The sequence below is a fragment of the Wallemia mellicola genome, assembly GCF_000263375.1.
Source record: "Wallemia mellicola CBS 633.66 unplaced genomic scaffold WALSEscaffold_5, whole genome shotgun sequence".
Lineage (NCBI taxonomy): Eukaryota > Fungi > Basidiomycota > Wallemiomycetes > Wallemiales > Wallemiaceae > Wallemia > Wallemia mellicola.
Window position 1 is genome coordinate 106,335 of NW_006531962.1, and position 23,510 is coordinate 129,844.

The 23,510-nt window shown below is 42.1% G+C and overlaps 11 protein-coding genes and 2 non-coding genes across 13 annotated transcripts; 6 read left to right on the forward strand and 7 right to left on the reverse strand.

The window, feature by feature from the left end:
- Positions 1 to 254: 254 nt before the first annotated feature.
- Positions 255 to 2,282, reverse strand: WALSEDRAFT_68019 (hypothetical protein). Its single transcript, XM_006957161.1, has 2 exons — positions 1,991 to 2,282; positions 255 to 1,915 (listed from the first exon to the last, which is right to left on the reverse strand). Exons 1-2 carry the CDS (start codon positions 2,117 to 2,119, stop codon positions 1,526 to 1,528), a joined length of 519 nt encoding a protein of 172 aa, XP_006957223.1. The 5' UTR covers positions 2,120 to 2,282; the 3' UTR covers positions 255 to 1,525.
- WALSEDRAFT_t29 lies at positions 315 to 409 on the reverse strand. Its single transcript has one exon. It is a non-coding gene; the product is annotated as a tRNA-Ala (tRNA).
- Positions 2,283 to 2,939: 657 nt separating the features above from the next.
- Positions 2,940 to 3,642, reverse strand: WALSEDRAFT_31786 (hypothetical protein; the record flags this gene model as incomplete). Its single annotated transcript, XM_006957162.1, has 1 exon — positions 2,940 to 3,642. A coding segment is annotated over exon 1 (248 nt), but the record flags the coding sequence as incomplete, so codon positions are not given.
- Positions 3,643 to 5,072: 1,430 nt separating this feature from the next.
- WALSEDRAFT_t28 lies at positions 5,073 to 5,167 on the reverse strand. The gene has a single exon. It is a non-coding gene; the product is annotated as a tRNA-Ala (tRNA).
- Positions 5,168 to 5,559: 392 nt separating this feature from the next.
- WALSEDRAFT_59824 (hypothetical protein) lies at positions 5,560 to 6,658 on the reverse strand. Its single transcript, XM_006957163.1, has 2 exons — positions 6,550 to 6,658; positions 5,560 to 6,502 (listed from the first exon to the last, which is right to left on the reverse strand). Exons 1-2 carry the CDS (start codon positions 6,606 to 6,608, stop codon positions 5,632 to 5,634), a joined length of 930 nt encoding a protein of 309 aa, XP_006957225.1. The 5' UTR covers positions 6,609 to 6,658; the 3' UTR covers positions 5,560 to 5,631.
- Positions 6,659 to 6,746: 88 nt separating this feature from the next.
- WALSEDRAFT_68021 (hypothetical protein) lies at positions 6,747 to 11,202 on the reverse strand. Its single transcript, XM_006957164.1, has 5 exons — positions 10,535 to 11,202; positions 10,216 to 10,486; positions 9,248 to 10,167; positions 7,839 to 9,201; positions 6,747 to 7,793 (listed from the first exon to the last, which is right to left on the reverse strand). Exons 1-5 carry the CDS (start codon positions 11,173 to 11,175, stop codon positions 6,786 to 6,788), a joined length of 4,203 nt encoding a protein of 1,400 aa, XP_006957226.1. The 5' UTR covers positions 11,176 to 11,202; the 3' UTR covers positions 6,747 to 6,785.
- A 188-nt stretch (positions 11,203 to 11,390) lies between these two features.
- WALSEDRAFT_59826 (hypothetical protein) lies at positions 11,391 to 12,502 on the reverse strand. Its single transcript, XM_006957165.1, has 4 exons — positions 12,418 to 12,502; positions 12,285 to 12,376; positions 11,989 to 12,240; positions 11,391 to 11,944 (listed from the first exon to the last, which is right to left on the reverse strand). The coding sequence occupies exons 1-4, from the start codon at positions 12,482 to 12,484 to the stop codon at positions 11,462 to 11,464; spliced, it is 894 nt and encodes a 297-aa protein (XP_006957227.1). The 5' UTR covers positions 12,485 to 12,502; the 3' UTR covers positions 11,391 to 11,461.
- Positions 12,503 to 12,521: 19 nt separating this feature from the next.
- On the forward strand, positions 12,522 to 14,335 carry WALSEDRAFT_59827 (endoplasmic oxidoreductin). The gene is made up of 5 exons (XM_006957166.1): positions 12,522 to 12,675; positions 12,720 to 12,923; positions 12,974 to 13,483; positions 13,530 to 13,942; positions 13,987 to 14,335. The coding sequence occupies exons 1-5, from the start codon at positions 12,544 to 12,546 to the stop codon at positions 14,282 to 14,284; spliced, it is 1,557 nt and encodes a 518-aa protein (XP_006957228.1). The 5' UTR covers positions 12,522 to 12,543; the 3' UTR covers positions 14,285 to 14,335.
- On the forward strand, positions 14,327 to 15,857 carry WALSEDRAFT_59828 (hypothetical protein). The gene is made up of 4 exons (XM_006957167.1): positions 14,327 to 14,428; positions 14,479 to 14,531; positions 14,579 to 14,675; positions 14,723 to 15,857. Exons 2-4 carry the CDS (start codon positions 14,503 to 14,505, stop codon positions 15,791 to 15,793), a joined length of 1,197 nt encoding a protein of 398 aa, XP_006957229.1. The 5' UTR covers positions 14,327 to 14,428; positions 14,479 to 14,502; the 3' UTR covers positions 15,794 to 15,857.
- A 136-nt stretch (positions 15,858 to 15,993) lies between these two features.
- Positions 15,994 to 17,505, forward strand: WALSEDRAFT_59829 (NAP-domain-containing protein). The gene is made up of 4 exons (XM_006957168.1): positions 15,994 to 16,060; positions 16,108 to 16,135; positions 16,183 to 16,317; positions 16,365 to 17,505. Exons 1-4 carry the CDS (start codon positions 16,019 to 16,021, stop codon positions 17,390 to 17,392), a joined length of 1,233 nt encoding a protein of 410 aa, XP_006957230.1. The 5' UTR covers positions 15,994 to 16,018; the 3' UTR covers positions 17,393 to 17,505.
- Positions 17,506 to 17,557: 52 nt separating this feature from the next.
- WALSEDRAFT_59830 (hypothetical protein) lies at positions 17,558 to 18,253 on the forward strand. Its single transcript, XM_006957169.1, has 2 exons — positions 17,558 to 17,922; positions 17,973 to 18,253. The coding sequence occupies exons 1-2, from the start codon at positions 17,584 to 17,586 to the stop codon at positions 18,201 to 18,203; spliced, it is 570 nt and encodes a 189-aa protein (XP_006957231.1). The 5' UTR covers positions 17,558 to 17,583; the 3' UTR covers positions 18,204 to 18,253.
- A 41-nt stretch (positions 18,254 to 18,294) lies between these two features.
- WALSEDRAFT_44172 (mitochondrial genome maintenance MGM101) lies at positions 18,295 to 19,128 on the forward strand (the record flags this gene model as incomplete). Its single annotated transcript, XM_006957170.1, has 5 exons — positions 18,295 to 18,533; positions 18,577 to 18,724; positions 18,770 to 18,898; positions 18,946 to 18,991; positions 19,026 to 19,128. The coding sequence occupies exons 1-5, from the start codon at positions 18,494 to 18,496 to the stop codon at positions 19,125 to 19,127; spliced, it is 465 nt and encodes a 154-aa protein (XP_006957232.1). The 5' UTR covers positions 18,295 to 18,493.
- A 74-nt stretch (positions 19,129 to 19,202) lies between these two features.
- Positions 19,203 to 23,402, forward strand: WALSEDRAFT_59832 (nucleoporin-domain-containing protein). Its single transcript, XM_006957171.1, has 4 exons — positions 19,203 to 19,326; positions 19,373 to 21,106; positions 21,152 to 22,909; positions 22,957 to 23,402. The coding sequence occupies exons 1-4, from the start codon at positions 19,218 to 19,220 to the stop codon at positions 23,358 to 23,360; spliced, it is 4,005 nt and encodes a 1,334-aa protein (XP_006957233.1). The 5' UTR covers positions 19,203 to 19,217; the 3' UTR covers positions 23,361 to 23,402.
- The last annotated feature ends 108 nt before the right edge of the window (positions 23,403 to 23,510 follow it).

Here is a 23,510-nt window from a genome sequence, read left to right on the forward strand (position 1 = left end):
ATTTCCATCACAGTTTCACGTAAAACTACAATCATATAAATATACATATAATTAGATTTTCCTTCTTCTGCCATTGTTAGGTGATGCTTATCAGTTGGAATACACCCTAGCAATGTAAGGTGAATGCAGGATTATGACTAATTCTATGTATGATTGCGAACAAGATGTAATATAGCTTGTTGTTTGACTGACAAATTTATTCAACATCACAAACTGCAAAAATTACAACCTGAGGAATCACGTCAAAGGAGAATGCGATGAAGATACAAAGATGTGGCAAAAATAACCTCGAAAGGTGAGGAAACAAAAGTTATTGGACATACCCGGAATTGAACCGGGGACCTCATCCAGATTGACAAATTCCTTGGAAAATGCTAAGAATGCGTGATAACCCCTACACCATATGCCCGATAATTCGGATTACTTTTTCACTGATGTGTAGGCAGTTATTCCTGTGAAGTTTATTTTCCACCCAGATATGGCCGATTGGGTGTTGAAAGGTACAGCAATTAGTGAGAGTAGCCCTAGGAGAATTATATACTGAAGAAAATTTTATTTCCCGCAGAAAATCAGGAATGACGTCGAAGATCGTTAAGAATGTTCTCATGAAGAGGCTCACGCCATTCTTTAACATGTATTTATCATGCGACAAGTATTTGCCACAATGTAGTTATTTAGTGACCAAAAGTAAACGTTACAGAGGGCATCTACAGAGATTCATACTTTATAAGAGTATAATTGTACTATGCCCAGCTGGACTCAAGCGATTCCATTACTAACTTAACTTTGTCGTCCCTTGGTTGCACTCCATTCTGATTGATAACGTAACCTAAAAATTCTATACGTTTCATGGCGAATCCACATGTTGAAATCGTATTTGACTAAATTTGCTATGAAGAATGTCCTTGTGGTTGTTCTATCTAATATGTCTGTTGTTAATTCTACAATACCTAGCTTTGTTCGTTTTTGTTTACCAATAACCATACATCTTACCGTTATTTCTTTCTACAACTGTTTATTAAAGAAATCTGCACTTGCTCCCGGGTCTAATAGTCCTCTTGTTTCTTCTCCGTCCGTCCTGACTGGTGCTGTGAACATTTTGTCTTCTGGAGCGTCCACATCGATTTCGGTGAGGGTTACTTAATTGATTCTTCCTGTGTGTGGACATTGGCGACTTATGTTCCCGATTTTCCCGCAACTGTAACACTGTTTGTTATTCCATCTGTTGGCTCTGGTCCTACGTTGTTGCGGTGGTGGTGGCACGAAAAACCTAAAATCGTTTGGTCTAAGTTTCGTCTGCGAGCCTTGGGGTTTTCTTTTATGTATCGCTCGAAATTTGCTGCGATTTGAAAGGCTTCATTGAGCGTTGCCGGGTTTTTATCCAATACATGATTTTCTATGTCAGGCTTGAGGGCTCCTGTGAAGATGTCGATCTCAACCTTTTCTGCCATGGGTACTTCAGGTGGTAATGTTCTTTGTAACTTTATGTATGTATGAATGAGTTCGTCGACCGTATTGGTTTGCTTTAGGGTCCTATACTGTCTGATGCGAAGGCTTCCTTCTGTTGGTTACTGAAAGTTTCCATTAAAACGAGTTGGAACTCTTCCCATGGTGGTGGAGTTTCTCCTTGCGTTTGACGGTACTGTACATACCAGTATCGGGCGTGCCCAATGAGTAAACCGGCTGCGTATTCAGTTTTCTTTTCCTCAGTGTCTGTTACATACTTGAAATAGGTATTTAATTGGTCAACCCATCCTGTGATCTTAAGTGTGTCTATTCCTCCCGCGAATGTTGGTGGTTCTCTTATTTTTAATTTCCCGTCCCTATCTTTGTCGTTTAATAGCCTTTCTCTTCTGTTTTCTTCATGTTTTCTTGTTGTCTCTTGCCAGAATGCTCGATACGCGTCTTCTTTTGCCTGCTGCGTTGCTTCAAAGCTGATTCATCGTCTTTCTAGTTCTTCTTGTAATGCTCGAATTCTGGCTTCGTTTACGGCCCTTTCGTTTGCTACCGCTTCTGCTATTCTGGCTCTAATGTGGTCGTAAAACGCGGCGACTTGCGGCTCGTTGCCACCCAGGTACATTCCCGTTGCTCGGTTTGCTAAATCTTGATCTTCTGACATTACTTTCTTGTTATGTTTAACAGGTGAACTACCTTGCTATCTCTTCACTAATAACTGCTCGGTTTCTCTGGCGAAGCTACCAACTGTGAACGTCTTACTCTTTGTGATGTGAAAACTTGCGCAAAGGGTGAGAGGCGTTGATATTAATAAAAGAATTGAGTCTAAGGTTATCAAAAGAAAAAGTAGTCGTTCAAATAGTTTAGGATTCTAGGGTTATTCTCATTGTTCGTTATCTTCATTGTTCTTGTGCATAATCATGCGCAATCTTCATTGTTCTTTATTCTATTTAAAGTTGGCCGAGGTTCCTGAGGGTGGTCCTAGCCTTGTAGGTAGAAAGCCGTATCCTTACAGCCCGATAAGTGAGCCTTCCTTTCTACTGATGTGTACGCATTTATTCCTGTAAATTTTATTTTCCAATCAGAGTTTGCCGATTGGGTAGCAAATGGTGAAGAGATCCCACGATTTATGCTTCCTTTGTTTAACACAGATAAAACCCTTACCTTTAGCCCGGAAGAACAGGTTCATATATTCTTCAAACACCTATTACAAGGTGAAGACACCAACCCCACCTCGGCTCTGGTAACGCGACCTGACGATACACTAGAAGGGTCTTTCCAGGAAATAAAAATTGGGAAATGCCAGTTGTTATAAATAAACTGAAAGTTGGGAAAGCGGCAGGATCAGATAACATCCCGGTCTTCGCCATAAAAGAATTCATGGCGATAATAGAACCCATATGGAGAAAGATAGAGAATAGCTCCTTGCACCTTGGACCTTACCAGAAATGTTCCAAAGAAGCGACATGAATTGTCACCCCAAAGTCACATAAGAAGTCATACAGAGAAGCGAGCAGCTATCGCCCCATCTCACTACTTAACCATCTTTCGAAGTTAATTGAAACCGTCATGACAAAGAGACTGCAATATGAATTAGACACGAGAAAGTTAATCCCGAGTACGCACTTTGGGTGTAGTAAAGGCTAAGATACAGATGATACTCTACTAAATGTCGCTGAATTGATTCAAAATGCTTGGAAGGAAATGAAGGTAGTAACGGAGCTTGCCCTAGACGCAAAGAAGGAGCTTTCAATAATGTCATACATGAGAAGCTCCATGAGGAATGCAGGAAGGTCGGACTACGAAAGTACCTCACGAGATGGATAGGATGGTTTTTGAAGGACAGGAAAAACGCTTCAAATTCTCCAACTATGCTTCCTCGACTTTCCCACTTAGCAAATGCACCGTAAGAGGGTCCCAATAAGCGGACCATTGTATTTGATAGATAATACCTCGTTACTGAAGCCATCCGAGAGGTTATCAATGTGGGCTATGCAGACGATGTACTATTTATGGCAGCAGCCAGTACACCGAAGGAAGCTAGATCCCTATTGGAAAGCCAACTACGTGAAGCCGACGATTGGTCAATTAAACACGGGACACTCTTAGATATTGCTAAGACAAAATACGTGCTATTCACGAAACACGCTCTGAAGATAAGCACCAGTCCACTTCATTGGGTGAGAGAAAAATTGCACCAACTCGAGCCATGAAGTATCTTGGCTTGATGTTGGACAGCAGGCTATCATATAAACAGCAGACAGCTTTAATGATAAAGAGGGGATATGGCACCGGGGCAGCCATCGGCAGACTCGCGAACACACGAGGGGGCATGCCTACTAGACAGTTCTTAATGTTATACAAAACTCATGTTTGTGCTGCAACTGATTACGGGGGTCACGTTTGGATTAATCCTTACAAGCACGGCCGAGCTATCTGCACGCTAGAATTGCTACAGAACAGAATGCTCAGAAAGGCTCTAGGTGCTGTGCGTACCACTCCTATACACATGCTCCACTTCGACACCCCGGTGCTGACACCAACCGAGAGGTTATGCATGAAAGCCGAGGCTTACTTGTTGAGAACGCTCACGAGATCTGGCGACCATCCCCCGCGTAACATCGTAACAAGTATTCTGCGTAAGCCAAGGAAGAAGTTTACTTCTCCCTTGAACGCAACGGTGCGCAACACACCAATGCTTGAGGGTCTAAAGGAGATGGAAATTATAGTAGCCCTTTTTTCGTAACCTGGGTACCTGCTACACTAAGCTTTTCACGAGCAGAGGATAAAGACCAAGCAAAAGCACAGCACACAGATTTGTATAGACAATACCACACGTCATGGTACTTCTATACAGACAGGTCACTGGCCGAGGGCCAAGTAGCGGCAGCCTGTGTGGCTAAGCTACCACACAAAAGAGAGTGGGTTAGAGATTCTTACAGACTAGGCACTGACAGCCCGTTTACAATATACGAAGCCGAGTTAGTAGGAGTCTATCTAGCATTAATGCAAGTAGAACGCGAGTTCATACCCCCACACATTCCGACCCCACATACTTACTGTCTTCATCCATAGCGATCGTCTGGCGGTCTTGGCGGCAATCGTTCAGTTACAAACGACAAAGACAGGACAATACTTGGTCAAAAAAGTGCTTGACAAAATCGACGGATCAACCTAATCGATTCACCTAAATATAGGACGTGTGGCGCAGATGGCAGCATCTCGCACAGAACACAAACCATAATTGACTATGTATTCCGGTGGTTCGGCGTAACCGAGAACACTCGCGGAAATACAAATCATCAGAACATTCTACGACAATAATCAAGAAACGCTCCCAACCAATTCAACAAACCATTCGAATCCTCCTCCCTCACGTTTTTAGAAGTATTGATGGACGCAGTTTAACTTTGTATCATCTTAACAATATGTTTAGATTTCATCATCATCATATAACTAATTCTATGTATGACTGTGCACCTGATGTAATATGGCTCATTGTTTGACTGACAAATTTATTAAGCATCACAACCTCAAGAATCACGACAATGGAGAATACATTGTAGATACAAAAATGTGGCAAAAATAACATTGAAAGGTGAGGAAACAAAAGTTATTGGACATACCCGGAATTGAACCGGGGACCTCATCCATATTGCGAAATTCCTTAGAAAATGCTAAGAATGCGTGATAACCCCTACACCATATGCCCGATGTATGATATTATTTTTTTACTTCTGTGTACGCATTTATTACTGCAAAGTGTATTTTTCACCCAGAGGTGGCCGATTTGGTACTTAAAGATACAATAACCAGCAAGAGTAGCCCCAGGAGAATTATGTGCTCAAGAAAATTTTATTTTCCGCAAAAACCAGGAATGACTTCGAATATCGTTGAGAATGTTCTCATGAGGGAGCTCACGCCATTCTTTAACATGTATTTATCATGCGACAAGTATTTGCCACAATGTAGTTATTTAGTGACTAAAAGTAAACGTTAAAGAAGGCATCTATGGAGACTCATATTTTACAATATTTTCTTATACATTTGTGACTCCTCAAATCAGAGTTAGATTAATTATTGTTGTTATTCGATAAATCAATATAAAACAAATAAATCGTGAGAGTGGTGGTATACATTAAGAATACAAGAGAAATCGTAAAGAGTGTAGTTGTATTATGCCCAGCTAGACTCAAGCGACGATGCAGGGTCAGGAAGGCAGAACGACTGCGAAACGATATCGTGTAAAACAACGTCTTCATTTACTTGATAAAGCCTATACCATCCAGCCATGAGATGAGCATTATTGATTTCATCTAATGAGTAACTAGCCAATCTTTTCTGTATAATCGCCTCAACTTCATTAGGTGTGATACCATCGAATGTAGCCTTTAGAATCAACAAATCGTTACCAGGAATGTTGGTTATTTCTAGAGTATCAGCTATAGGTTTCACGCTCGCGCATAAAACATCTAGTCGTTTGGAGTGCACCTTCGAGGACACTTTCAAGTTGATTAGATCCTTGACAAATTCCTCGTCAAAAAGTGCATATTCTCCGCATTCTGATCCTTTTGGCTTGTCAGTTAACAAATGTGACAAAGAGGCTGAGATTGGTGCAGCGAGTACAGTCTTGAATTCTGGAACGACAAAGTAGTCTTTAAAGTCCTGCAAACGTTCAAATGATTCATTCTTCTGCTTGCGATTGCGTTTCAAAGAGGATGATTGCAGAGCTGAAAGTTTATGCTCGCCAAGTTGGTTGAGTGCACATCTTGCAAATACATTCACGTTCTGCATAACATCTATAGCACCCCTACCTGTCGCAAATGTTCTCGCTGATCCAAGTCCAGCTTGCGACGTGCGATTAGCGAAGTTGCCAAATGCTGGTCTCGTTGAGGATTTAACTAGGAGTGATTGACCGAATGGATGAAAAGCTGAACGATGGATCGTGCGTGGGGCTTGTCTTGCGGTTGATTGAACGACTCTTGTTGGTGACGCAAGAGCTGCTTTAAAGGGATTGATAAGACCTTTTAGGGATTTCGTTGGGTTGCTGTATTGTGCTGTGAGCAAGTGCGTAATCTCTACCGTTATACCCACCTTCTCGCAAACTTAGCCAGCTTTAGCTGACGACCGAGTTGCCACAGTTTCGATTTCATAGTGGCTAGTTTGGTAGTAATTTATTCGTTAATTCTTTATAACTTCTACTGATAGTCGCTTATCAAGTGATTTCTTATCGGTGTAGGCGCAAGTGGCAAAATATAAAAAATCTCAGACAAATAGATGCAAAATAATATACAATTTCTAATTAAATGCTATTAGGTATAAACGATTGCTTACTTGCGACGTCTAGTTGATGTTCTTCTGTTTTGCGTTGTTGTGCTTAGATTAGATGCGGGAGTTAAAGCAATACCATTGCCGTTGCTGCCATTCTCTTCATCCACCTTGCGCTTTTTGAGGTTGATGCCGACATCGTCGACTGGTGGTTCAGTCGTCATTCCTAGATCTTGATTTCGGAGCGACCTCTTGAATTGGTAGGCCAATATTGGTCCTGCTTCGAGACCATCTCCAGGTATGTTCCTCTCATATTCAAATTCGATTTGTGAGTTAGCATCCAACAGTCTGTCGTTAACAAGTTGGGCATCGAGCCATTTGTGCAACTGAGGCGCGTTAAATTGCACGCGTTTACTGTCATTAGTTTCGGGAATTTGGTCGAGGAGGTCCCAACTACTGAATTTAGTTTGAATGCGCATTGATTGAGTCAATGGGAGTACCCTCCTTATCTCAATCGGGAGATCTGTACCACTAGGATCAACCACGTTGAAAGCATCTTGGGTGCTATTACCCGGTATTCTTTCCACCAAGGCGATGATGGTATCGTAGAGCTTTTCAAATTGGCCATCGTCAGATCTCGTAAGTTGACGCAAGAGATGTGGTAGTATTCTATTACCGATATCGCTTATTGATGCTGTTAAGGATTCTGGTACTCGAAGTAATACCTGAATCAGCATACATAACACCTCAAGTGTACGACTGTGTGATATACTTTCAGTCATTTTCGTATCTTCATTTTCTTCAACGACTTCACCATTCTCCAATGTTTCATCACCGGGTAGGAATATCGACTGGAAACATAGATTGAGGTTTTTTATCATTTGAGTGATTATGTCACTATCAATAAGTGGTAATGTGACTTTCTTATGGAGTAAAACCTGGGATACCATTTCGACATTTCCATAGATTTCACTCGAGCAACGCAACTCATCATCGACTTTATCACCATCGATGAGATCCTTGAGAGACGCCAAAAGTGTCATAATTGAGCTAAATTTAATATTTGCAAACTAATAACCAATTTAGATAGATCCATTTGTTCTTTTAAAACTCACCTCTTGACCAGCATTTCCACTAATCCCTCTCAACATATCCAATACGAGCGTATTGTTATCCATTTGACTGAGAAGGTCTGAAACGGTCGTATGGCATCTTTTATTCTCGCAGCTATTATAGTTGAGGACGAGATGTAGTACAATTTTGTGACGACTAATTGTCCATGGATTGGCATGATGTATCGCGAATTTATCATCATGTTCCACATCATCGTTACTAAATGAAATTAATTGCTTGAGTGTATCAATTATTAACTCTTGTATGTTAGTTTTACTAGCTGACATCATGACTTCATAGACATTATCTAGATCTCTCATACATGCTGTAGAGAATGCTGACTGACTTGATATACTCTCTCTTAGAAATCTACAACTTGATTTAACAGTTTCGCTAACATTATCGCTAACTTCGTAGTTGACGAGCACAGGTAGGATTTCTGCAAGTTTGCCTAGATATGGCGGTCTATATGCTTTACCTCTACGCGTCATGAGGTGTTGATAATCTCTTAAAATCATCGGTGATTTCTTTTCCGGTGTTAGTATTGATAGCAAGACGTCATTAAGATTGAGAACAACTTCGTCAGATGGTGATTGCGAGATTAAGGGTAGGTAAACATCTTCAATTATGGATGTCGTTTGAACAACCCTACGTACGACCATTTGTACTAGAATTGATTTCATAACTTCACTTAGTTCTCCACTGAGGAGCGTTTCAGGGTGTTTTACGAGACTTTCAGTGATGTGTTTCTCCAACCCATCAGGAAAGCGATTGTTGACTTCATGTAAGAATGTAGAGAAGCAGGATACCAGCTGTGGTGTATTATCATGCTTAACTTTAAGGGCATCCAAGACTCCCATCCATGCTGATGAACCCCATTGAGTGTATGACGAATGACGAAACCATAAGGTAGTGGCCAAATCTGCAGCATTCGATATAGTACTGTCATACAATAGTTTCTGTACATCTGAGATACGGCTTGGTGGAGGTGATGGCGACATTGATGTTCTGAGGGACCTGTTGAGAGCAGCTGCTGCATCATTGACGAAAGGCAGTAGTTGATGCGGTAGCTGTGAGGTATTTTTCGCTGTTACTAAAAGCAATAAAAGGGGTCTGACATGACCACCGCTCGAATTAAAAGCATAATATTTGTCAGTAACACATTTAATGAGTTTGTCCATTCCATTGAGACACACGAGTGTCGTCCAATTACGTCTAATGGTGTCCATCAATAGGAAGAGAACCTGCCGTTCAGATATCTTGGGTATTAGCTCCATCAGGAGGCTTTGAAGAGATGCGAAATCTTCAAAGTACTCAAGAATACTAATAACGGTAGCTACTTCATCAATTGACATCTTAGATTCGCTGAGTAATGTGTAAGTAATTGCGGAGGAATGTACAATAAAAATACCTTGTCTTTGTATCAATAAAAGCGTAGACGGATGGAAGGAGATTTGATTGTATACAGCGATATCGGTAAAACAAGGGGAGTTTCTTGAATGCTCTGAATGAATTATCTAAATCCAATGTCGTAATTAAGGGAATATTCTCTGTGTTCTTATACAACCGTGGAAGAAGTGCTCTGAAAGTGCGTATAAGACTATCTAACGATTTTTCATCATCTGCGTTTAACTGTTTGTCAATTGACATTCTTCTAAGATTGACTATTGATAAGGATGCATCAAAAAGCGGTGTATCTCTTAGGATGTTCTTATGTATAGCGCTCTTTTTTGTATTACTCATCAACCCCGTTGCGATAATGTGCTGGAGGTAGGAACTATAACTGAATACACGTCGCCTTACGAGCTCTCCTATGAGCTTTGGTACATCCTCTTGTTTTCTATCCGAAGAAGTGACTTCTATCCAACTAAAGATGAGCTCTTGTAGGTGGCGCTTTATAACGTTTTTTGATGAGAGTTTCTGCTTCAACTGTAAAGATATGTAAAAACGGAGAATCGTAGCGACCGCATAACACCTATGCTGGCTATTTCGATTTTCAGTCGAAGCCCAATCGAGCATAGTTGTTATTTTTTCATCGATTGTGCGCTTTGGTAATTTGTCGTCAACTTGGAAGTATGATAACGTGCAAGCGCGAATGTTGGTATTGGTGTTGATCGTATCGAGGAGCGTTATATCTCGTACCAGGGATTGACGAGATGAGTAAGGCGTACTTGAAAGGCTTTTGTCAGTATTTCCGTACAACATTTGATGGTTACGCTTCTGGATTGCTTGATAGTGTGGCTGTGTTCCTATTAAACTTTCGAAAAGGGATCCATGGCTGATCCAGAGCTTCGGTGAGACGAATGAACATGGAAAGCAAGTAAATACGTTCTAGCAGAGTTGTTAATTCTACTAAAAATAAGTTATACTTATACTCACAATTATTATGCGCTCGAGAGATGAGCGAAGGCTGGTCAGGTTCTCTCCAGCGATCGTGCGTTTGAATTGGCCTAAACGACAGCAAGCAGCATCGACTAATCCATTAGTAAGCTGATGAGAAGAATAGAATCCTTGCATGTTCTCCAAAACAAGAGTTGTGACTAGAGGCAGCCTAGCCATATGGATATGCTTGAGATGATCAAGAAGCCATATATGCAGAGTCAAATTATCTAATAGTCCATTTACGATGAATGCGCGTAAAATGTCAAGTCTAGTATTTGTTAGATGTTTATATCAAATACCGAAGTTAGGAACTCACATGTAAGTGAATTGGGATAGCCATAGTTTACTGTCGAAATTATCGAGAACACCCTCCGGTGTGGGTAGTTCTATCAACTTATCCGATAGCTGCCCAGTAAGAACTCTCGTCCAATCCATAGAAAGATTGAAGGAAAGCTGCTTGTTTTCGCTGCTTGGTTTGCTTATAAGCTTTATAAACCAGATAGACCGCCGTGGATCGACCTGGTTGAGCTGGAGCTGGTGTAGGATGACTGAGGGGGTGAGGTTCCTGGGTAATTTAAGTAGATTTTGAAGCGGAATGTTAGTGCAGGCTAGTTGTTTGAAATATAGGTTAGCATCTGCAGCATCGAGATCTTTTATATAGTTAGACTGTGGATGATTCCGTGTATGCCGTTTATCTAGAGCTGACTTGAAAATGAGCTCAAGATTGCTGGCGACTTGGTTAGATTGTAGGCTATCTATTATAAGCTGGTTGCAGCTAAAGGTTTCATTTTGTACTGCTGGCGGAGCTGTATAACCGTTCTGCACGGTATTTTGGTTGATGATATCCTCGTCCCTGCCCCGTATGGGCTGGTAGAAGTCTGGATACTCTAGTGAGTTCGACGATATTGGTAGCCTCCAATTAAGGGGCTTTAAATCGTATATTTCTAATTTGTTCATTCGATTTGCATTCGAGCCTATCTACGGCTCGTGATGGTAGGAGTCTAAGTGAGGAGTGTATGTTGGAGTGATTGATATTGCTATCGAGTTGCATGACAGCCGCTTATCCATTCTACCCGTACTATACAACTCAGACGGAGATGGCAAGAGGTGGCACTTAGTCGGTTATTTATGTCATCTAGCATCATCACATAGCGTGGATAGACACATTATATGCCAATGAAAGATAATTATTTTATCGATTTAACAATTATTACATAGTTATGCTATTATGAAAATTTTCATCTCAAGTGTACTTTACAATTAATGCAGCAGATGGCACAAGTTCTAATTCTTTCAAGCTCTTACGCATCTCGTCGGCGGTGAAGGTACGTGCAGGGAATGTCGTAGCGAATGACAAGCTGCTTGGCTCAACCATTTGCTGAGTAGCAACAAAGTCACTAAGATCTGTGAGCGTGCTTTCTACCTTTTGGGTGGTGGTGAGTGTGCCATTAGGTGTACGCAATTGAAGTCTAGTTTCTGTAGCGTTTGAAGCAGAAACACGTGGAAGAGCAGGCTTAGCTGGCTGTGCAGGTGTCGCGTTATCGAGCTTTCCTTCACGCAGGGCCTTCTCCTTGGCCGCCTTCTCAGCTCTCTCCTTCTTATCAGCCTCTATTTGCTGCTTGACGCGCAACATAGCCTTTCTGTCTTCTTCTTTTTCCTTCTTCTTCTTCTCGAGATCCTTCTTGAGCTCTTTGGCTTTCATATCCTCTCTGATTGCTTGTTCCTCCTGTGAGACATTAGTATGACGCACGTAACCGCAAGGGTACCTACCTTTCCGCGCTGCTGCCTAATGATCTCATTTCTCTTATCGTCTTCCTTCGATGCTTCAGCCTGAGCCTTGCGCTTTTCGTCCATTTTGGCCTTGAGTTCCTTGAGACGTTCAGCTTTTTCTTCTTCAGTAAGAGGTTTTAATTGTTCTGTTGATTGCGAGAAGGATGCGTGGCCAGATTTCTCAGCGTGGTATCCAGCTAATGCATTGTCTTTGAATAGCTTTCCACATTCGTCACATTTGATGCTGGCGGGCTATTCTCTTGTGAGTCGGAGAAGGAAGAAGATCAGTCACCCACCTGAGCGTCCTGCTCATTATCAGCTGGCACCGCACTCTCTGCGTTGTTCTCTAAATGGTCGAGTACGACTTCCATATTGCCGTTATTGGTGGCTAGTCTTGTAAGAAATGCAGTATAAAGTGTATATACACACCTCTGAGTGCCCAGTCAACGCGGGACTCTTCAAATCCCATTCCTAATAAATCTTGTTTGCTAGCCATGATTGTAAGAGACAAGATATGTCATCATAGTACTCTTGCACCCAAACCATATATGAGGAATGAGATTTAATTCCTTACTATCAGCTGGTTTACTACTAAATAGTGTATATTCTACGCCTTCTAAGCAGCCTATATCGAAACAAGTTAAGAATGTACTAGAGCATCAACCAGATTCAGATAAGTATTGCAGCGTGAGTAATCCTTAGAGAGTATACATGAATCTAAGAATAAGCAGCCATCAGGCCAGATAGAAGACGCCTGCTGCCTCTATGAGACGATAGAAGAAGCCACTGATAAGGTATACAAACCACTCGATCAACTGGTGAGGACGCCCTTCTTTCGCTATTTCAAAGTCGATCTGTACGAGGATTGTCCATTCTGGTATGAAGATACTTTCTGTATGAATAGAGACTGTGGCGTACAATCTGAGGAAGACGAGGTATGTGAAACATTGCCAGCACAGAACACAGCTCATATAGCAATGTATAGTCTAAAATACCGGAGAAATGGAGAGCTAATGCATTATCAAGCGTTAATGATGTACAAGAACAAGATGATAGTTCACATCCCGCTTGTTCTGCTCGCGTTTCAGACTTTTGTTACACACCAGATGAAGCATCGCCCTCGGCCGTATACGTAGACCTTGCCCGCAATCCTGAGCGTTTTACAGGATACTCAGGTCCCTCCGCACAACGCGTCTGGGATACTATTTACAAGGAGAATTGCTTCGGCGTGGCCGAATTCTTTGAATCTTCTGGAAGAGTCAAGAGTGGCGTCACTGAAGTGAGTCAAGCACCGGCATCGATGGGGTTGTTGATAGGACCTGGTGGTTCATTCGGCTCTGGGCCAACCCTCGAGCCAGATTTTGAGATAGACAATGATGATGAGAATGAAATGTGCGTCGAGAAGAGGATATTTTACAAGTTGATTAGCGGATTACACTCCTCTATTTCTATGCACATCTGTTCAGAATGGCTCAATCAAGAAACAGGCGAATGGGTATGTCGGTTGTTTTTTTCTTTTTGACTCAGCTGACATAACATAGGGACCAAATCTCGATTGTTTCATCAGCAAGTTGTCAGATTATCCAGAGAGAGTTCAGAATATTTATTTCCTCAATGCTGTCCTCACAAGGGCTATTGCGAGAGCGAGGCCGTTGCTAGAGGCTTATGACACGTCAGTCGGTGAGAGACTAGCTGATGAGCAAACACGTGGATATATGCAAGATATAATGAATCATGTGGATTCATGTGATGATACTTTCGAAGAGGGTACCATATTCGAAGGTGGACCAGCGAAGCAAATACTTAAGGAGGAATTTAAGGCACATTTCAGGAATGTTTCAAGAATAATGGACTGCGTAGGCTGTGACAAGTGTAGACTATGGGGTAAAGTGCAAGTGAGCGGGATTGGTACAGCTTTGAAGATATTATTTGGATTAGATGGCGACGATTTCAAGTGAGCGGGCAGTATTATAGATATTAGACACTAACAACAGATAGGGAACCTAATACACTCCAGAGATCGGAAGTTGTAGCCTTGTTTAACACATTCCATAGAATATCGGAATCGATAAATAACATTGAAGTTTTTAGAGAGCTCTACGAGGAGAGGAAAGGACAAGAGGTGATAGCGGACCCAATTGATGTTCCAATAGATTTCAAAAAGGTTGATTATATGTCTACGCTCTCGGGTATCCTGATGTCACTCAAGGGCAGACTTCAAACTCTTCAAGACTATCTGAGGATAGCATACGAAAGGCTTCTAGTAGAATACGCGAAAGCAACGCGTGAACTTTGAATTGTACAGTAAAATAATTTTCTCTTTGTCATGAAATTGTCGTATAACCACTCTTCCTTCATCACATCGAGGTAGATAATTCTAGGTTGATAGCAATAGAGCTGACGACTAATACAGCGTTATTAGGATAGCATTTTTTGTTGAGTGCGCTATATATTAGATAATAATTCAACAATTCTGACGTGAACGCGTAGAAATCTACTTGAACGCAGCTAGAGATGTCAGGAAACAAGAAAACGACTCGCAAGTGAGTTTGTCAGTGTCGTAGCCAATACTATACTAACTACCATACAGATCTGAGCCATTCGTCGCTGGAGATGTCAACCAAAAGTACAACGAAGGTGACATCGTCTTAGGCAAAATCAAGGGATACCCAGCTTGGCCAGGAAAGGTAAGAAATTTACGCGTAGCTTTCCCATCGATTGACAGTCTCGTCAGATCATGAACTCTGAGGCTGTTCCCCCATTAGTTAAGAAGGACAAGCCAAAGAACAAGAAGAACGTTTACGCCGTTCGCTTCTACCCTACCGGAGAGTACATGTGGGCTAATACGAAAGAAATGAGTGCTCTCACAAAGCAAGAAATCGAGAATTACTTGAACGATACATCAAAGAAGCGTGAAGGTGACCTCCGTAAGGGCTACCAAGTCGCGCTCAACCCAGATGAATGGGAGGAAGAGCATGACAGACGTCTGGCAGATGCCCAAGCTCAGGCTGACGATGACGAACTTGAGGATGAGGAGACAGGCAGCAAACGTCGCCGTAAAGCACCAGCGAAGGGCACAACTAAGAAGGCCAAGACGGACGCATCCCAAAAGAAGTCAAAGTCTAACAAGGCCGACGCCAGCGATGCTGAAGAGACAGAAGAAGCAAAGGTTAGATCCTGGAGACATGAGTTACAACGCATTTTCTTGAGTCCAGAGCCAGCCAAGGCAGATGCTATGCCAAAAGCAGACGCGCAAATCAAAGTCATTGAAGCTGACGATGACGTTTCTGCTGAATCGATCACCTTATCAAAGGTTAACAAGGTTTTGAAGCGCATTATTGGCCTTGAAACCATCCCAGAGGATGAGAAATATAAAATTCGCGAGCGTTCTCAAGCACTTTATGATAGATTTGAGAAAATTCTTGCAGAAGCAAGTGAAAAAGATGGCGAAAAGAAGACAAACGGTGAAGAGAAGAAGGAAAATGGAGAGAAGAAACCTGAAGAGGAACAAAAGGATGATGCTGAAGTAGCCCAAGCTACTGAAGATACTGAAAAGAAGGATCAGACACTTGAGAAGACTGAAGGTGACAAAAAGGAGGAATCAGACGAGAAGTCAGGAGAAGGAGAGAAGAAAGATGAGGAGAAGAACGAGGAGAAGAAGGACGTTGAAATGAAGGAAGACGGAAAGCCAGAAGCGCCAGAAGAGCCAAAAGAGCCACAAGAAGCTGAGCAATCAGCTGTGGAAGCGCCAAAGTCTGGCGAGGAGAGTGCTGAAAAGCCAGAAGAAAAAAGCAGTGCAGACTAAGAAGCGAACTATTCGGTAATAAGAAGAACTAAGTTTATAATGCCTAAATGAATTTTATTTAATGAGTGAAGTGTGTCTGCTGTGTATTCAAAAGGAAGAGCCTGTAGAGTGTATAAAAATAAAGGCTAGTATTCTATAGGAGAGAAAAGCTATGAAATTTGTCTGAATAAAAGTTTACGCATGCCATACCTCACCCTGGGCTCACTTGAAGAGAAACATCCACTAATGAGCAGTCAAGAAGACGGACACTCAATCCCAGAGAGAAAGGTGAGGCTGGTATTCTAAGGCTGAATAAAAAATTAACTTCCCTCGAGGAAACTGTCGCGCCTACGCCACAGAACAGTTCGTCGCTATCAAATAATCGTAGAAGATACTAACAGAGCATCTAGCACCACTCAACGCAGCACCACTCGGTCGCGAGGGCTACTCGAGACCGACAGTAGCTGCTATCGGCGAGGATGAGGCTGGCGAATCCTCAGCAGCAGCCAATTTACCTGTCGGCGCACTCCAGCAATTAATGCAAGGTTAGTCCTAGAGATCGCAATCTAGACCGCTATTAATATCATTCCAGGTCGTCTTGCGGGTTTGGTTGGCAAATCATCCGGTTACATCGAGTCTCTACCAGAGGAGGTTAAGCAGCGCGTAGCAGCATTAAAAGCTTTGCAATCAGATCACAATAAGATTGAATCAGAATTCCAAAAGGAGATTCTCGAATTGGAGAAGAAATTCGCTTTACGTTATGAACCAATCTACGAGCGTCGTAAAATGCTCATCGCAGGTGAACAAGAACCTTCCCCAGAGGAGCTTATCAAGGGTGAGGAAATAGACAAAGAGGATGGCTTCCAATTTGAAGGCCAACCAGAGCCAGAGAAGAAGGAACTTGGAGATGTTAAGGGTATCCCTCAATTCTGGCTCACCGCTTTGCAGAACCACCCTGGTATTGCGGATGTCATTAGCGACCGTGATACTGAGGCTTTGGAGCGTCTGACTGATATCAGATTGGCCTACCTCCCTCAACCAGGTTCAGAAGACAAGCAAGCAGGCTTCCAATTGACTTTCCACTTTGGAGAGAATGACTTTTTCAGCAATTCCGCACTCACAAAGAACTACTACTATCAAGATGAGGTCGGTTACACCGGCGATTTCGTCTACGACAGAGCTGAGGGCTGTCAAATTAACTGGAAGGGCGAAGATGGAGAGAAAGATCTCACAAAGCGTATTGAAGTTAAGAAGCAACGCAACAAGAACACTAACAGAACTAGAGTCGTCAAGAAGGTCGTCCCGGCTGATTCATTTTTCAACTTTTTCAACCCACCAAAACCACCACATGCACGTACAGAAGAAGAGGAGGACGATGAAGATGAGCTTGAAGAGCTCGATGAGAGGTTAGAAATCGACTTCTCTTTAGGCGAAGAGTTAAAGGAGAGAGTTATACCACGTGCAGTCGACTATTTCACTGGAAAAGCACTCGAATTCACCAACATGGAGGATGACGATGACTTTGAAAGTGAAGACGAGGATGAAGATGAAGATGACGATGATGAAGACGCACCTTCAGCTCCTCAACAAGCTGACGGTGGCGAGTGTAAGAACCAATAAACAACTTGCATACAACTTTCATCCACAATAAATAATCAAAACTGACACAAAATATTTCTTTTAATGAATCTTCGAACCAGTTTTTATTCATTTCATTTTTCTCGGCTTCCTATGTTAAATCACGTGGTGTGCCCAGAATCTTGTGCTGCATATGTCTTGGTAGTCAGTCAGTCGACGGTCGACAGGCGACAATGAAGAACCTCGTTAAGTTGTACCCAACGGGAACGCTTGATCCTACAATATTCTATTGTCAGATGCTTGATATTACCGTAAAGTTTGAAGAACTAAACGGTAATTTGGATATCTCGAAATTGTCTGTTATAAGTGGCGGAATGTGGACGATATTTACAATAAAAGTTGGAGTATACGATATAGAGAATGCGAGAATTGCAGGTAAATTCATTTTCTCCGATATCGAGTCTCATATCCCACAAATAAAATGTAACAATGCTGACCGTGACCCTGAGACAAAAAGCATCACGTCTATTAGCAACGAGAAGGGTCCAAAATGGGTATACGTTGCTAACATGGTGGGTTCCTTCGTATTACTTCTCCACAATTGCTTATCGTAATCCAATAGTTCCGCGAGGAGCAGGGGAGTAAATGTGTAGCTTACTTTAGAGACGGTAGTAGATCAAGTAAACGTAGCCCATATATAGTATTGGATTCCCACTTAAACTCAGTCGACAATGTCGACTTGTTGATATTCTGCACTCTCCTACTAGCCAAACAGCTCAAGAAGAGGAAACAGAGCAGCCAGAAATACAAATACCTCGTCAAGAAATATGGGAGATTCTCCAATGACAACTGAATTATGTATTTTTCCTTGTATTTTTAATTGTTTCATTGTTCACTCATTCCGTCATCATGTTTAGGACATTTCCAAGGGCTATTACATCAAATGTGAATAGATTTCAGTCTAGAGTGATCAATAAATCCCAGCCCACCCCCACCCCCAAAGCTGAACCGATACAGCAGCCACAATCATCCCAAACAGCGACGCAGTTCCAAGACGACAGTAGTGCATTCAATGATGACTGGAGTAAAAGTTTCTCGGGACTCTCTACTCAGCGTGTCTCCCCTGAAGTTGAGAATATATTAATGCAACCTGTCGATGCATACGATGTGGAAGTCAAACCAGGTGGGTTGATAACATCAACGGAACACGTCTAATGCACAGTTAGATGGACTTATATATCTCCCTGAGATAAAATACAGACGTATACTCAACAAAGCCTTCGGTCCAGGTGGTTGGGGATTAGCGCCTCGTACTAGCGTCCAAGTTGATAGCAAGATCGTCAGTAGAGAATATGCATTGGTTTGTGGGGGACGGTATGTCGTATTAATCCTGCACATTCCTTACTCATTGCCTTATAGTCTCTTCTCAATTGCTCGCGGTGAACAAGAGTACTTTGACCCAGCTGGTATATCTACAGCAACAGAGGCAGCTAAATCCAATGCTCTCATGAGATGCTGCAAAGATCTAGGTGTCGCTAGCGAACTTTGGTAAGTGTAGACGCGTTACTTTTAGGAATACACACTGAATAGCACAGGGACCCGCGTTTTATTAGAGAATTCAAAGCAAAGCACGCTATAGAGGTCTGGGGAGAAGATCGCAATGGCAGAAAGTGAGTATTCTCCTGTGTATCCTAGCTATCTCACACTAGATCCCAGGAAGAAGCTCTGGCGCCGCAAGGACAGCCCAAAGCTGACGTACCCATACAAAGAAGTTTAGCATTTGTACCATTACTACAATATATTTTTTGCATTTCTCAAAACTGAGATATCTCTTCTTTAGTGACGGTGAAGACGACATCGCGTCAGTATGTCACTAGAAGCGTTCTATAAACCACTAGAGGAGGCCCGTAAATCAATTAATGACTGGCTTACAAAAGATGCTGAGCTCGTCCCAGAACTGGATGAGTTGATGAATTGTAAGTATGAGATAGCGACATGTGCATTTTATAACAGTCCAAACAGCATCTGCTAGCACTTCTTACACTCTACCACCATCTGGAAGCTGGTCAGCTTTCGTTAAGCGCAAAACTATCCACTTACCAGACACACTATTCGAGCAATACAATAGAGTACAATGTCGCTGCTTTATGGGTTTATTCCCAGAGATTGATAGAGCTTGGATTACAATCGACAACAAGCTTTATTTGTGGGACTACGTTGACGGTATCGACTTCGCCTCTTACGAAGATTTACCTGAGTTGATAGTCAGCCTCGGTTTGGTGAAGCCAAAACCAGGCGTCTTCGTAGACACGATCAAGTATTTATTGGTTATCTGCACTCCATCGACGGTTTCTTTACTAGGTCTCTCTGCTGCAGACTCACCATCAAGGGAGTTGGCGCTTTATTCAACTGGTATTTCTGTAAATACAGATGGTGTAGACATGGTCTCAGTTACAAGTACAGAAGACGGAAGGATCTTCCTTTCAGGCTCTGACAGCTGCTTGTATGAGCTCAACTATCAGGCAGAAGAGGGCTGGTTCAAGAGTCGTTGCAGTTTGACGAATCACTCATCATCTGCAATCGCAAACTTTGTTCCTACATTCCTCAAACAATCCTCAACCGATCCTATCATTGGCTTGGCTGTTGATGACGCACGGAATTGTCTGTACACACTATCTGCACAATCTGTCATTGAGTTATACCACCTCGGCAAGGATGGTCAAGGTACTACGAAGATTGCATCTGCTTCAGAAATCGCCAGGCAAGCTGCAATGTTGTGTCCAGGTTTCCCTCAATTAGATCAACGTACATTCTCAATCAAGCGTATATTCGTTATTTCACCAGCTGAATCAAGCTCTGTACACTTAGTTGCTGTCACTTCAACTGGAGTGAGGTTATATTTCTCTCATCACCGCCGTTCATACGGATTTTACATGGCACCTTCTCCAACTGCTGCACCAACTGGTTTGGAGTTGTTGCATGTTCGCCCACCACCACAATCTGATCAGAGTACTTTCAAGAATGTCAATAGCTCAGATTCGATTTATTATGGTCATGGTTTATACATCGCTGCTTCTGCAAACTCTGAGGAATTCGATTCTTTATTGTGTACAGGACAGGACGTTGGCACTACTGGATTAACTATACCTCAGCAACAGCCTACTGCTCCAACAGTTACTACTACTACAAGTGCAAATGTCAGACCGTCACTTGTTGAAGGTGCCTCGAATTTGATTCTAGAGGGAAGAACATGGGCAATCGGCGAGGAGAGTGGTCCACTTGCTAATGCAAGTAAGTTACCCCAATCAATGCGTAAAGGCTTACAAGGAAAAGAGCAAGTAGCAATGAGTGAATTAACAGTTCAGATGGCCTACTTGCCAAGAAGATTCCTCGTACTCACTAATATGGGATTGAGCGTTATTGCTAAGCAAAGACCAATTGATATTTTAAGAAATATCCTCGAATCTAGTAGTACTGGAAGTAGAGATCAAGAGATTGTTTCTTTCTTCAACAACTTCGGTAAAGATCAGTCGTGTGCTATGGCATTAGCCATAGCTGCAGGAAATCCAGTTGCTTTATCGATGGGTGAAGACCTCTACCCAGCAGGTTCAAATGTTGTTACAGAGCCTGTTCCTCCTGCAACACTCTCAGCAGATATTACACAAAGTGCCAGAAGATTATTTTATGATTTTGGCGGCAAACCTGTCTCCATTGATAGAGGATACCCAACTGCTGCTACAAGCATGAACTTAGATGGTTAGTTTTAACTTCATTTACTTCCCTATTACTGACGTTATTTAGCACTTTCTACAAACACTGAAATTCTCTTTAGTGGACGTCACAACGGTCTTGCACTCTATCTTTCTCGTCTTTTACGTCCAATTTGGAAAGAAAAAGTTACAAAATTATCACCAGCTAACAACAACGCTCGTAGACAAGTTAGCAACATTTCAGAGTCTTTGCTAACAAGTGTGCAAAGAAATATTGCTGACTTACAAGTTTTCTTAAAGAGTAATCAACAATTGTTTGCAACCACAGTGGGTGATTCTCGTGATAGATCTGATCAATCAGCTTGGAAAGCAGAGCACGCATCTTTAGTAGGATTGGATCATCTGATTACTCAATGTATTGAGGGTATTTCTTTCATTCTTTTGTTGATAGATTACCAATTACCGGAGACATTGGCAACATGTGAAAAGAACCTTCAAGAACAATTGCTTAATTTGACCTACGTTGACTTGCTGACGTCAAATTACGGTAGAGAGATCGCAAGGAATATCGTTAATGAGGTCATTAATCAACAAATTTCTAAGCAAATATCCATTGATGCGATCTCAGAAGTATTACAACAACGTTGTGGATCTTTCTGTTCAGCGGATGATGTTCTACTCTACAAGGCTATCGAGAATGTGAGAAAAGCTCATGAGACGAGAGACAGCACAGAACGTCAAGTGATTCTCCGTGAGAGCTTAAGATTGTTTGGAAAAGCTGCAAAAAACCTCTCCATTGAGAAGCTGAAAGAAGTTACAATCGAGTATAGACTACTTGAGTTCCCATCAGGTGCTATCGATTTGTCTTTAATTTGCGCGAAAGAGTGGGATATTCAAGACTTAGGTTTACATTTCTGGAATGAAGGCAAGAGTATCTACTTGCAAGCTTACAACCTTGAGATCCCAATTGAAGTACATAATGATACGAGAGTACACTCGTACAAGCGTCGTCAGAGCTGTTACGAATGTATTTTCGAAACTCTCGCTGAAGCTAATGCAAAGGTTGATGAGGCTACATCAAAACACGAAGGGGTTGAAGAAAGCGAGCAATATCGTCGCAATGCATTCAGGCGCGCTATCGAATCTGATGATGTCGTCTTCCACTCTTGTCTCTACGATTGGTTAGGAGCTCAAGGTCTAACTGACTTGTTGCTTGACATCCAGTCACCATATCTTGAACAACATCTGATGAGAGATCCACTCACACTGGAAAAATGTGAACTCCTTTGGCAATTTTACGTTCGTAGATCTCGTTTCTACGACGCTGCAAGAGTGTTGGCTTCTTTAGCAGATTCCTTAGAATTCACGTTGTCACTTTCTAGACGTCTCGAATACCTCTCATTGGCTCTATCAAATGCCAAATCACAACGTCAACCAGTCTCAACTAGTTCCGATATTGGTGATGTCGAATTTATGACTAATTTAGAGGAGAAGATTGAAGTTGCCCAAGTTCAAGTGGAAATCTTTAGAGCTGTTAGAGAACATCCAGAAATTACTCCTGAAAATAAACAAAACATGTTGACAATGCTCGAACAGCGTTTGTACAATGTTAGTGAGCTCTTCAGAGAGTTCGCCGAACCGCTTGCATTGTTGGAAATTCAATTGCTTATTTTCCACATTGCTGACTTCTACGATCCAAACTTGATTGCACAAACTTGGCAAGTTTTGGTCGAGCATACACATTACGTACACGAGGAGTTGGCAGTTGATGAGCGCTTTGATGCTGTTGCGGGCGTCGCGTACTCCTTGGCTAGACGCTTCTACCCATCCAAGATATCCTTCCCGTTAGGTGAGTTTGATTGTTTATACCATAGATATGTTCTCACAGCCAATTAGACACCGTAATAAACATTCTCGAACAGTACAGTTATGAGCATGGCGTCAAGAAGACAGGTTGGGTGCCTACAACGCTCAATGATGCGGGCGTACCATATGGAGCAATCTACGACGTGTTGGATACGATGTTTGAATCTAAAATTCCACCATGGCAAACACAGAATGCGATCGTTTTCTTGGTTGCTGATATAGTAGTCTTGCTCGAAGCCTGGTTAAGACAACATACGAGGAATTTCGGCACACAATCACTAGGTTTACCAGTTAGGAGAGTCGATGAAAGTATTTCAGAGTACATCGCTTTATTGTCAAGTGCACCATACGCCAATATGTCTTCCCAAATAGATGTCAAGGAATTGCGTCAACAACTGACGGAAGTACAGCAATATCTGCGCTCAAAATTCTAAAACATTATATTTAATTTATAATTTTAAAATGATAATAAATGCGTTGTGATTCTAATGATGTAACTTCGTGGGACCTGCGAGAATCTTCGTTCCTTATCGGAGCGCTGATCTAGCAAATTCCTAAATTACGTCAGACTGACAACAAGTCCT

Excerpts from the sequence above, each read along its gene's own strand:
- WALSEDRAFT_68019 (XM_006957161.1), bottom strand. The coding sequence starts at position 2,119 with ATGTCAGAAGATCAAGATTTAGCAAACCGAGCAACGGGAATGTACCTG. Across the intron at positions 1,916-1,990 it reads CGGTAGCAAACGAAAGGGCC|GCAAAAGAAGACGCGTATCG; the intron begins GTAAACGAAGCC and ends GCAACGCAGCAG.
- WALSEDRAFT_59824 (XM_006957163.1), bottom strand. The coding sequence starts at position 6,608 with ATGAAATCGAAACTGTGGCAACTCGGTCGTCAGCTAAAGCTGGCTAAG. Across the intron at positions 6,503-6,549 it reads CTGGCTAAGTTTGCGAGAAG|CAACCCAACGAAATCCCTAA; the intron begins GTGGGTATAACG and ends AGCACAATACAG.
- WALSEDRAFT_68021 (XM_006957164.1), bottom strand. The coding sequence starts at position 11,175 with ATGAACAAATTAGAAATATACGATTTAAAGCCCCTTAATTGGAGGCTA. Across the intron at positions 10,168-10,215 it reads CTCTCGAGCGCATAATAATT|AACGTATTTACTTGCTTTCC; the intron begins GTGAGTATAAGT and ends CAACTCTGCTAG. Across the intron at positions 7,794-7,838 it reads GTGGAAATGCTGGTCAAGAG|TTTGCAAATATTAAATTTAG; the intron begins GTGAGTTTTAAA and ends ATTGGTTATTAG.
- WALSEDRAFT_59826 (XM_006957165.1), bottom strand. The coding sequence starts at position 12,484 with ATGGCTAGCAAACAAGATTTATTAGGAATGGGATTTGAAGAGTCCCGC. Across the intron at positions 12,241-12,284 it reads ATAATGAGCAGGACGCTCAG|CCCGCCAGCATCAAATGTGA; the intron begins GTGGGTGACTGA and ends ACAAGAGAATAG. Across the intron at positions 11,945-11,988 it reads TTAGGCAGCAGCGCGGAAAG|GAGGAACAAGCAATCAGAGA; the intron begins GTAGGTACCCTT and ends AATGTCTCACAG.
- WALSEDRAFT_59827 (XM_006957166.1), top strand. The coding sequence starts at position 12,544 with ATGAGATTTAATTCCTTACTATCAGCTGGTTTACTACTAAATAGTGTA. Across the intron at positions 12,924-12,973 it reads TACAATCTGAGGAAGACGAG|TCTAAAATACCGGAGAAATG; the intron begins GTATGTGAAACA and ends AGCAATGTATAG. Across the intron at positions 13,484-13,529 it reads ATCAAGAAACAGGCGAATGG|GGACCAAATCTCGATTGTTT; the intron begins GTATGTCGGTTG and ends GACATAACATAG.
- WALSEDRAFT_59828 (XM_006957167.1), top strand. The coding sequence starts at position 14,503 with ATGTCAGGAAACAAGAAAACGACTCGCAA. Across the intron at positions 14,532-14,578 it reads AACAAGAAAACGACTCGCAA|ATCTGAGCCATTCGTCGCTG; the intron begins GTGAGTTTGTCA and ends ACTACCATACAG. Across the intron at positions 14,676-14,722 it reads ACCCAGCTTGGCCAGGAAAG|ATCATGAACTCTGAGGCTGT; the intron begins GTAAGAAATTTA and ends CAGTCTCGTCAG.
- WALSEDRAFT_59829 (XM_006957168.1), top strand. The coding sequence starts at position 16,019 with ATGAGCAGTCAAGAAGACGGACACTCAATCCCAGAGAGAAAG. Across the intron at positions 16,061-16,107 it reads ACTCAATCCCAGAGAGAAAG|GAAACTGTCGCGCCTACGCC; the intron begins GTGAGGCTGGTA and ends ACTTCCCTCGAG. Across the intron at positions 16,136-16,182 it reads CGCGCCTACGCCACAGAACA|CACCACTCAACGCAGCACCA; the intron begins GTTCGTCGCTAT and ends CAGAGCATCTAG.
- WALSEDRAFT_59830 (XM_006957169.1), top strand. The coding sequence starts at position 17,584 with ATGAAGAACCTCGTTAAGTTGTACCCAACGGGAACGCTTGATCCTACA. Across the intron at positions 17,923-17,972 it reads GGGTATACGTTGCTAACATG|TTCCGCGAGGAGCAGGGGAG; the intron begins GTGGGTTCCTTC and ends GTAATCCAATAG.
- WALSEDRAFT_59832 (XM_006957171.1), top strand. The coding sequence starts at position 19,218 with ATGTCACTAGAAGCGTTCTATAAACCACTAGAGGAGGCCCGTAAATCA. Across the intron at positions 19,327-19,372 it reads ACTGGATGAGTTGATGAATT|CATCTGCTAGCACTTCTTAC; the intron begins GTAAGTATGAGA and ends CAGTCCAAACAG. Across the intron at positions 21,107-21,151 it reads TACAAGCATGAACTTAGATG|CACTTTCTACAAACACTGAA; the intron begins GTTAGTTTTAAC and ends GACGTTATTTAG.